The sequence below is a fragment of the Sinocyclocheilus anshuiensis genome, unplaced genomic scaffold (genome assembly GCF_001515605.1).
Source record: "Sinocyclocheilus anshuiensis isolate Anshui unplaced genomic scaffold, SAMN03320099.WGS_v1.1 scaffold63, whole genome shotgun sequence".
NCBI classification, from domain to species: Eukaryota; Metazoa; Chordata; class Actinopteri; order Cypriniformes; family Cyprinidae; genus Sinocyclocheilus; species Sinocyclocheilus anshuiensis.
In genome coordinates, this window is record NW_015552625.1 from 2,141,903 (window position 1) to 2,152,942 (window position 11,040).

The following is an 11,040-nucleotide window of genomic DNA, read 5'->3' on the forward strand; positions in this document are numbered from 1 at the left end:
ACATGAGTGTTTGGAGAACTGATTGAATAGTTGTGCTACAGCAACTGAGTAATTGGTACATCTTGAAAAAATGTACATATTATCCAGCCATAGTTTTGTTTATGTGCCGATGTCCAATAAAAATGCAAGTTTATACTTACAGCTACACTGTTTTTTTTAATTTATTATTAGAAATATCAATGTCATTATTGAGAGGTGCTAAAAATCCATCTTTAAAACACCTATGGTGGTGATTTATACATGAGCTCTCAAGACGGATTTCGCGGGAAATTCTGTATTACGTCATTGGCATGTGCGTGTCACGTCATATTCATAGCAAAGTCATGGGCTGTGTCCGAAATCGCCCCCATACCCTTAAATAGGGCACTATTTGAGGGAACAGCCATTTTTAGTGGTGTCCGAAACCATAGTGGACGTTCTTGAGTGCACTCATTCAATCCCACAATGCACTTCAAAAACGATTGTACAACTGGTGCACGCTCAACGGCTAGGGAATGCCCATAATGCACCGCGAGAGTCACCCGCCGAATGAATTCCCGCATCTCGCCAGAAGATGGCGCCCGCAGCTGAATAATCAATCCGTTAATGTTTACAAAGCGCTCATCCATGGCGTACAGCATAATGTACAACACGGGTATAAATTCATTGTAAATTGATGATTAAATTGTTTGATTAGGGTTTATACATAATTTCCGTGACAGAGTTCAAGATAAATCCTTTAATCTTACTACTGGAGCTGCTAGTTTGCTAGTTTCAAATGATTAATAAACAGCAAGCACAAACTATGCAAAAGCGTCATTCCTTCCGGTGCACTCTGTCCGAATTCACTACTCGTTTTCATTCACTCCTTCTAGTGAACTGAATTAGTGACCTAATGTAGGGAATAGTGAATGAGGGTATAGGGGGCGATTTCGGACACAGCCATGGTGAATATATTTTTCACAGTTACAGTCTGCTGTTTTCAACTAGATAATGGTAGTAGATCAAATCTTTCAAGCCTTGGTGATATTTGATTTGTGAGTAAATTAGTCTGTTCTTTTCAATTAATAAGTCAAACCAGTTCGCACAGGGGTCTGCATCCAAATGTTTTTTTAATGCCTCAGAAGTGACTATGAAGGTCATGTAAATTTATTGATCGAGGTGAGTTGGAAACCTCTGTCCTTGAAATAAAATCTTAAAAGGATAACAAGTGCCCAGTTTTTGCTGAACTTTTTTTGTAATTTATTCGCTGTTTTTTGTTTGTTTGTTTTACATGAGTGAGCTTTAAAAAAAAAAAAACGTCATTCAAACGAGTTTCGTTTGCGCTGAAATCAACAATCCTGGTTACAACTGTATGTACCACATGTCTACTGTCCGTCATACCCCTAAGTAGTTTCCGTTTATGCCATTTTCCAAAAATTATTAACCTTCAAGATTTCAAATGTTATAGCGAACGTATTCTCTTGATATCACAGTCTATAATACACTCGTAATCTGTTCCCTAAATCTGTCTAATCTTGATTTCCTAACACTTGACTCAATAGTGAAATAAAAATACAGGCATTACTTCGGGCACCAAAAAATCTCGGGTCCTTCTGCACGTTTTGTTACTGAGAGGAACTTGACCTCCTTGTCATCATAGGTGCTGGTACTGTTCCTGTAACTAAACAGAGTTTATTAACATGAAGTTTATAATATAAATTGTGCGACCGCGACTGTCCATTTTTATTATTCTGTTACACCAAGTGCACTCTAAAAATGTCGGTACATCGCTGTGTTTACTTATTGTCGCGCTCTCACATCCGATACCGGGTCTGTGCTAGCACAGCTGCTGTAGCAAACAACACTACACTGCATCCAACAAGAAGGACATTTGAAAATGTATCAAGTAGACATTCATCTTCAAACAGTTCTTCAAGACCCCTGGACACATCCCTGTTTGTACCGCTCACCGTCAAAAGCGATGAAGTCGCTGACGGCGTAGTCGGCGAGGAGTTGACGCAACCGCTGGACAAAAGTAAAGACAGTGTTTATTAGTTTATTAAGTTATTAGTATATAATCGATCTATAGATGATTCACTTTAAGTTCTGAGAATTCATATTTGCATCTGAATGTATCTTTAATATACCTCATTCAACATAATTATATGAAACTAAACTATAGATTTGACCATGCAGATGAAATTAGAATACTCGATTATAACTATTATCAGAAATACATATGATCGTTGTTTATTTATCCGTTTTAACAGGTGAACTTCTGAAGGTGCTGAATAGATTCTACAAAAGAAAAGAGATGCAAAAACTGGCTGCTGACCAAGGGCTTGACGGTAAGAATCATGGACCCGTTATTACTACATGATCTTACATAATTAACATTATATTTGTCAACCACACCCATCACATTGTGTTGTTACAATTGCACGCCCATCTAAAAACGATGCACATAAAAGTATGTCAGGAATATTACTGTATTTTGTTTGTTACAAAGCATTTTTGTGATCGTTGTATATTTGTTCTTCAACAGCTCGTCTCTTTCATCAAGTGTTTGTCAGTTTTAGGAAATATGTGCTAGAAATTAACTCACTAAATGCTGGCTTGCATATTATTCTTAGTGACATCTGTTGTGGAGCTGGTGAGTATTTACATCAGATATACTAAATTGTCAATATCCATTAGAAAACCCCAAATCTATAATTTTCCTTTCCTCATTCCAGGTCACATAGATGACATTTTCCCATACTTTATGAGACATGCCAAACAGATTTTTCCTATGTTGGACTGTATAGATGATTTACGCAAGATCAGTGACCTACGGGTCCCAGCAAACTGGTACTGAGAGTTTCATCCACAGATTTTACAGATTTCTCATCTGCACTTTCTAAAGTTTTATTGCACAATACTGTGAATTAGTCATTACACTTTTACGTATTTTTTTACCAATACAATCTTCTGAACATGATAAATGTGTGTTACAGGTATCCAGAGGCCAGGGCTATCCAAAGAAAGATTGTTTTTCATGCAGGACCCACCAACAGTGGGAAGACCTATCATGCCATCCAGAGATTCCTAGCAGCCAAGTCTGGAGTTTACTGTGGACCGCTAAAGCTGCTGGCCCATGAAATCTATGAGAAGAGTAATGACGCAGTGAGTTTCATTCCTCAGACTAGGTTATTTTGGTTTTTAATGTAATTACACATTAGTTGTGAATGTTAGAGCTGCTATGTATGGTTTCCTATTAGGGAGTGCCATGTGATCTGGTCACAGGAGAAGAGAGAATATTTGTTAATCCAGAAGGAAGACCGTCTGGCCACATTGCCTCTACCATAGAGATGTGCAGTGTCACAACTCCATGTGAGTATAGAGAACATGATCGTTTGAACCAGTATGCGATACCTGAGTTTATTTTGAATGCTGATAGTAATCTTAGGGTGTGTTCACACTTGTCGTGTTTGGTTCAATTAAAACGAACCCTGGTGCGACTGCTCTGTTAGTGCGGTTCGTTTGGGTAGTGTGAACGCTGCCATCTGAACCGTGGTGCGCACCAAACAAGCGGACCAAGACTGCTAAAAAGATGGTTCTCGGTCCGCTTCCAAAAGAACCCTGGTGCGGTTCGAATGAAATATGAACGCAACACAGACCAAATACTTCTAAACGAACCAAAAACAGGAAGTAATGACAAGATGCACCGCTAAGCGACATGATTTAACGACGCGGAACGAGTGGTGTAACCAAAACAAAATGAGCAGAGGGCAAACGTGGAGCAACGATGAGGTAAAGTGCCTTTTATGAGCTCTTCGTGAGTTCACAGGTGGGGAAAATAAAAACATAAGTACACGCAGCAATGAGCGCACTTAGTCTAGCAGACGGCATTAGGTGTGTTCGACTTGAAGCGACTTAAAACGTATCACTGTGCCTTTAGGTTCAGTATCTTTAGGTTCGCTGTCAAAAATGCCAGTGTGAATGCTCAGCGGACCAGGACCAAATGTATCTTTTTCTTTTTTGGTCCGGACCAAACGAACCAAGAGAACCAAACTACAAGTGTGAACGCACCCTTAAGCAATGTAATGAAAATGCACAATTAAAAAGAACAAAGATATATTAAATAAAAGTAAATATGAAAAATTATAATTTTTTTTTTTACTTGACTGTTCTTTAATTGTATATTGACTGTAAAGCTACCTTTTGAGCTTATGGAAGTATACTATATAACTAAAACATATTATTAAAGGGTTAGTTCACCAAAAATGGAAAATTAGCCCATAAATTACTCACCCTCAACTCAAGTCATCCTAGGTGTATATGACTTTCAGACGAATCCAGTCGTAGTTATATAAAAATTGTCTTTGATCTTTCAAGCTGGTTCAGATGACTTGAGGGTGAGCCATTTATGGGCTAATTTTCATTTTTGGGTGAACTAACCCTTTAATGTTTGAATATTTTGTTTAGATGAAGTGGCTGTCATTGATGAGATTCAAATGATCAAAGATCCTGCCAGAGGATGGGCTTGGACGAGAGCTCTTCTTGGTGGGTTGGCTTTGGGAAGTCACCAGAAACAGTATTTATTTACACATACAGTAGGGTTCGATATATTTGGGAGAAGATTAATCATTTTGGGATTTTTATTTCATTATTTCTTTATTTTTTTCAACAAAAAAAAAAACAACCTTTAGGACCTAAAAAAAAAAAAGAAAGAAAAAATATAATTTTCTAGGTCACTAATCAAATAAGCAAATTTGTGTAATTGACTAAGCAAAAGTTTAGTGCCTTTCGCCTGAATCTTTATATCGATGATATAATTGAATGAAAACACTTTTTTTTTTTTTAATCAGTAAAGAATGCAAATTAGAAGCATTTTCATTAATGGTCTCAGATTATTTGACCCACCTGTAACTTATTAATCACTTATTTTCTTGTTTGGACTGTGCCCACTCATATTAATCATTAGTTTCTAGTTGTTAATAACATTTAGATTCTTTTCTAAATACTACTTTATTAAACTCTAAATAAGATTATGCTATATTTTGATCTGCATGGGCAAATTTGGTTTCATATAAATGTTGAATGAGGTATGTTAAAGATGCATGCGGCTGCAAATGTGAATTTCCTCTTTCTGAATAGGTTTGTGTGCTGAGGAGATCCATGTGTGTGGAGAAGCTGCAGCAGTTGACTTTGTCACTGAACTCATGTACACCACTGGTGAAGAGGTTGAGGTGAGTCTCAGCAGTTCTTAATAAAAAATGGTTGATTATTGCAAAGTGACTGGACATTAATATTTATTTTGCCTTTGGTTATTTTTATTATTTATGTTGCTGCTTACTATTTGTTCATTTGTTTTGATTATCAAATATTTTGGTTTTTGCCTAATGATGTGAGACACTGAGGCCATTAGTGTGCTTTGACATAAATGCGTTTTTATCTTTAAGGTACATAATTATAAGAGGCTGACCCCTTTTTCAGTCTCGAACCATGCAGTGGAATTGTTAGATAACCTGAAGCCAGGCGACTGTATCGTGTGCTTCAGCAAAAATGACATCTACTCAATCAGCCGACAGATAGAAGTCCGTGGCCTGGAGTGTGCCGTTATTTATGGCAGCCTGCCCCCTGGTAAGAGTCCTTGAGTCAGTTTGTTCAGATGTGTCATAAGAGAAATCATCCACATGGTATATTTATGATCTGGTTCTAGTTTATTGAACTTACTGTATTAATATCACATTGCCGCCCTGTCAATACATCACAACAATTTGGTTTTGAATTTTATCTGGAAACTAAACTAACATTTTGACTGGTCAACAGGCACCAAGTTGGCTCAAGCAAAAAAGTTTAATGATCCAGACGACCCTTGCAAAATCCTTGTTGCCACAGATGCAATTGGAATGGGGTTGAACCTGTAAGTAACTTGTTAAAATAACAAATCCAATAACCTTGTTCTACATTTTGACACTTGAAGCCTTTACAAAAAAAGAAGTTAGCATTTTATTTTTTACCCCCCTTCCCCGCCTCCCCAAGATTCACATATAATTTTAGTAAACATTTTATATTTTAGTTTTTTAATGACAGTTTCCCACCTTGTTTTTGACCCTGAGAATTAAATCAGTGGTTCTCAAACTTTTTGAGCCAAAGGCCCTCCATACTGGCGGAGATGTAGTATTTTATACTGTTAATATAACAAAAGTTCATTAAACAGATTTTTAAAAAAAGAAACTATAGTATTAATATATTAAATTAACCACAGTTCATTTTGTGATTCCAGAAGTTTCAAGGTTTTCAATAAGAATATTGAGAGAAAATACAAACAAAATATGATTTCAGTTGATATATTGGGGTTTGATTGTTTTTTAGCATTTTAATTTAGATTTTAATATGTTATAACAGACAAGTGACTGTATAGAGTTATTTTAAAGGGTTACTCCACCCCAAAATAAAATTTTGTCATTAATCACTTACCCCCATGTCGTTCCAAACCCGTAAAAGCTTCGTTCGTCTTCGGAACACAATTTAAGATATTTTGGATGAAAACCAGGAGGCTTGTGACTGTCCCATTGACTGCCAAGTAAATTGCACTGTCAAGGTCCAGAAAAGTATGAAAGACGTCGTCAGAATAGTCCATCTGCCATCAGTGGTTCAATCTGAATTTAATGGAAGCGACGAGAACACTTTTTCTGTGCAAAGAAAACAAAAACAACGACTTTATTCAACGATTTGTCTCCTCTACGTCAGCGTAGCGCCATTTTGGAGAATATCCGCTGGACGCAAATAGCGTATGCTGTTCTGTGTCAGCCGTGCCACAAGTGTTTTCTACGCTTTGATTTGAACGAAAACGGTGTATCCTTATGGCGCGGCTGACAGTCTTTTTTCTTTGCACAGAAAAAGTGTTCTCGTCGCTTCCATTAAATTCAGATTGAACCACTGATGGCAGATGGACTATTGTGACGATGTCTTTCATACTTTTCTGGACCTTGACAGTGTAATTTACTTGGCAGTCAATTGACAGTCACAAGCCTCCCGGTTTTCATCCAAAATATCTTAAATTGTGTTCCGAAGACGAACGAAGCTTTTACGGGTTTGGAACGACATGGGGGTAAGTGATTAATGACAAAATTTTCATTTTGGGGTGGAGTAACCCTTTAATATGTTAATAATAATTTCTTAATTTAAATACTGTTAAGTTGCCCCCCTTAGGTCCCCTTGTGGCCCCCAGCCCCCTGTTCGAGAAATACTTAATTTAATCTATACTTTTGACCGCTTTGCCTATAAGAAAATATTTTCAATTGCTTTTGCATTACATTTAGCCTTTTGTGTCACTGCACTAATAACAGCATATTTTGAACAACAGTGTTTGATTTATTCAGGATATTCAAGAATACACTGGTTCTTTGTTTCCTTTAGGAGTATTAGGAGAATCATCTTTAACTCTCTGGTAAAACCCAGTGTGAATGAGAAGGGGGAGAGGGAGCTGGACACTATTTCCACCTCACAGGCGCTGCAGATCGCTGGCCGAGCAGGGCGCTTCAGCTCTGTGTTTAAAGAGGGTGAGGTCACTACTATGCAAAGGGACGACTTGCCTGTTTTAAAGGAGATCTTGGGAAAGCCTGTTGACCCTATTGAGGTAGGAATAATTTTATATATTACAAAAGTAGATATGTTGTTTGGAAAAGTTTTATTATTTGTTGATTTCTCATCCATTCCTGATGTCAGACAGCAGGATTACACCCCACAGCAGAGCAGATAGAGATGTTTGCCTACCATCTTCCCCAAGCGACTCTCTCAAACCTCATTGTAGGTCTAAATGTTCAACATTATCACAGAATTATTTCACTGACCAATAATCATCTTTATTTAAAATGCTCCCTGTCCTTTCTATTCCTCTGCACAGGATATATTTGTGAGTCTTGCACAAGTGGATGGACTTTACTTTGTCTGCAACATTGATGACTTTAAATTCTTGGCGGATATGATTCAGCATATCCCTCTGAATCTGCGTTCCCGCTACGTGTTCTGCACGGCTCCCATTAACAAGAAACAGGCCTTCGTTTGCACATCCTTTCTCAAGGTGAGCGTTATAATCTGAGGGAACTACTTGTGAGCTCAAAACCTGAATAATTCACAGCAAAAACGGATTACAGAGGACTAATAGACACTTTTGCCATTTGACCTTTAGTCATTAGATTTGGTTTAGTTAAGAAATTATTTATAATGCAGTGGAAATAGCATGTGTGAAATTTGTCTTGTAATGGAATATTTGGTTAAAGTGTATCAAAATGAAGATGATTTAATAAGATAGTAAAATTTTTACAGTAAATTTCTGTATGGTAACCTAAGTTAAAGCAGTACCTAAAATGAAATGACAATGAACAATATTTGTATAGCAATACATTTTTGTAACATTTTCATTGTTTTCGTAACATTTTTTGTATCATCACATATAAATTTGTGTTAAACAATGTAATAGAAATTAACAAAAGTGTATATAGTATAGAAACAGTAATTCTAACAATCATAATAATATAGTAGCAGTAGTGTAATATAGTAACATTGTTATTTTAGTATTATTAATATACTATGATTTATTTATTTTTTCAGTTTCATTTTAATTTTAGTTTAAGTATTTTAAGTAATTTTTATTTCAGTTTTAGTCATTTTAGTACTTTATTTCAGTGATTTGCCAATGCGATATTTCTAATGGTTTCATCTAATATTTTTTACATTTATTTTATTTTAGCTTTATTTCAGTTACCGTAAAGTATTTTTAATAGTTTTAATTGACAATGTCAAAGTAAAGTGGTAACTGTATAATAGTATATGTATAAATTAACATTGATCTAGTTAACAAATGCTGTAAAAATCTGTCCTATGTAGTTTGCCAGACAGTTCAGCAGAGATGAGCCTCTGACATTCAACTGGGTGTGTCGACATGTGAATTGGCCCCTGGCCCCTCCCAAAAACATCAAGGACCTTGTTCATCTGGAGGCTGTACATGATGTGTTAGATCTTTACCTTTGGCTCAGGTATATTTTTTTACCCTAAAATTGAACCCAAACCATCTGTAACCATTTATTTACATTGTAGCATTAAATCAGAGAGCAATAATTAACAAGGAAACCCATTTCCCATGATTAACCTCTTGGACTGCTGCCCTCTCGCAGCTATCGCTTCATGGACATGTTCCCAGATGCTAATCTCGTCCGTGATATTCAAAAGGAACTGGACGGAATCATCCAGGTTGGCGTGCATAACATCACACGGCTGATCCGTGCCACCGAGGATCAATCCGCCTCTCCAGCAACCACTACCTCTGTAAGACTTCCTGTTTTAGACACACCGTCACTGAGGAGGGGACGAGGGTCAAAGAATCAAAGAAAAGAGCCCAGGGCGATGGACTCTTCACTGAGCTCAAGGTTGGTGCGGGATGGACTACTGACAAAAGAACTGTTACAGCAGCTTCAGAGAGAATGGGTCCGAGAGCAGAGCCAAAATGGAGACGACTCCAATTCAGCAAATAAAGGGAAAAGAAAGAAAAAGTGAACACTAACCTGTGTAACATGGACTTGTATATACTTTTAAAGGATCAAGAGAACAATATGGCTGTACTGCTGATGTTTTGAACTTGTCTCTCCATTTCTGGAGCACTATCTTGCTATAAAACATCAGTTTTCATAGAAAATTAAAACTGAGTGTCAGAAAGAGCCCTGTAACACCCCCTTTTAGATGTGACAATAAAATTATATTGATATTTTTAATGGATCTCCATTGCCTAACCATAGAAAAATGCCGTTTATTCCACAAGATAATAACCAGAATCAACAAAACTGAAAAAGAGATCATTTCGGACACCCTCAGGTTCCCATGATCAAAAAAAATGCAAGGCTGCAGCACATGACCTACAGTCCACTGAACCTGTCATTGAAAACCAATAATTTGTATTTACCCTCTTCTAATTTTAGCATGGTTATGCAGTCTGATGTTATTTTAGGAACTCTACTCAACCAATGAAATACTACAGCTGATATGTGGATTGATTTCGTCATTGTTCACCTTACTGCAACAGCCTTGTAGAGTTGAGGGTAGTGTCCGGCTCAGTTTAAAAAATCAATGCAAATCAGAACTTGTCATATGTTACAGGATCAATTTAATGGTACTGTCTACTAGAGCTGCACGATTAATTGATAAAAGATCGTAATCTCGATTCAAACACCCACGCGATCTTGTTTCTAAATGGCAACGATTTGTCTGTGTCTGTTAAACCTTTGACAGTCATATCGGAACATTCAAATCTGTGTTGGTGCTGCTGCTGAGTTATCATGTTTAGGTATGAACCAGCTTCACAAACAGTATTTTCAAGCAAACAGTATCATTTCTGTTTTACAATCATTAATATTATCACAGAAGTACTGGGATAAAAGTTTATAGTTCGGATATAAACGATCAAAATGGAGCAAATCATATTTATTTTCACTTTAAATTGGCACATCAAATAACATCTGTTGTTTACAATGTTGATTACATTGTTTCGCCAATAGGTGGCAACAAGTAACTTAAAAAAATTATTTGTCATTGAATCATTCATTCAAGAGATTAGTTCAACAACGCTGTTCCATTCAGTAATGGAACAAGTGATGTATTTATGAGTCATTGGAATCATTAATTCAAACAGTTTTGTTTTTTTTTATAATTCATTCAAATTAATTAAACATTTTTGAATAGAATAAAGCAATTAATATGTTGTCACAGCCTCTACTAATTGACATGTTATTTTGCTTTTCAGAATTGTGGGAGAATCATGATCTCTATTTGAAACAAAAAAAAATCATGCAGCACTACTGTCTACTAATAAGGAAAAATAATAATTATTATTTTAACAAATGGTCTCCCACCAGTGTACTGACCAGGCTCTGGCCTGCTTAGCTTTAGTGAGGAACCAGACTCTGCCTACTGCAGGCCACAGCTGGCTGGAATTAATGACAACAGCATGTCAGGAGGCCAGTTTAATGCCTCATCTGAACGACGCTCCTTTTTACAGGTGCCGGTCTAACGCTTTATCAGAAGGTTGCTTCGTTTTAC

The 11,040-nt window shown here is 36.7% G+C and overlaps 1 protein-coding gene across 1 annotated transcript; it reads left to right on the plus strand.

The window, feature by feature from the left end:
- Window positions 1–1,551: 1,551 nt before the first annotated feature.
- Window positions 1,552–10,420, plus strand: supv3l1 (SUV3-like helicase). The gene is made up of 15 exons (XM_016457922.1): window positions 1,552–1,996; window positions 2,232–2,309; window positions 2,507–2,614; window positions 2,697–2,811; window positions 2,958–3,126; window positions 3,222–3,333; window positions 4,429–4,506; window positions 5,101–5,192; window positions 5,406–5,586; window positions 5,776–5,869; window positions 7,369–7,588; window positions 7,678–7,758; window positions 7,856–8,032; window positions 8,839–8,987; window positions 9,126–10,420. Exons 1-15 carry the CDS (start codon window positions 1,738–1,740, stop codon window positions 9,502–9,504), a joined length of 2,292 nt encoding a protein of 763 aa, XP_016313408.1. The 5' UTR covers window positions 1,552–1,737; the 3' UTR covers window positions 9,505–10,420.
- Window positions 10,421–11,040: the final 620 nt, after the last annotated feature.

Coding starts and splice junctions, on each gene's coding strand:
- supv3l1 (XM_016457922.1), top strand. CDS start 1,738: ATGTCGGTACATCGCTGTGTTTACTTATTGTCGCGCTCTCACATCCGA. Junction 7,589..7,677: donor AGCCTGTTGACCCTATTGAG/GTAGGAATAATT, acceptor TCCTGATGTCAG/ACAGCAGGATTACACCCCAC. Junction 7,759..7,855: donor CGACTCTCTCAAACCTCATT/GTAGGTCTAAAT, acceptor TCCTCTGCACAG/GATATATTTGTGAGTCTTGC.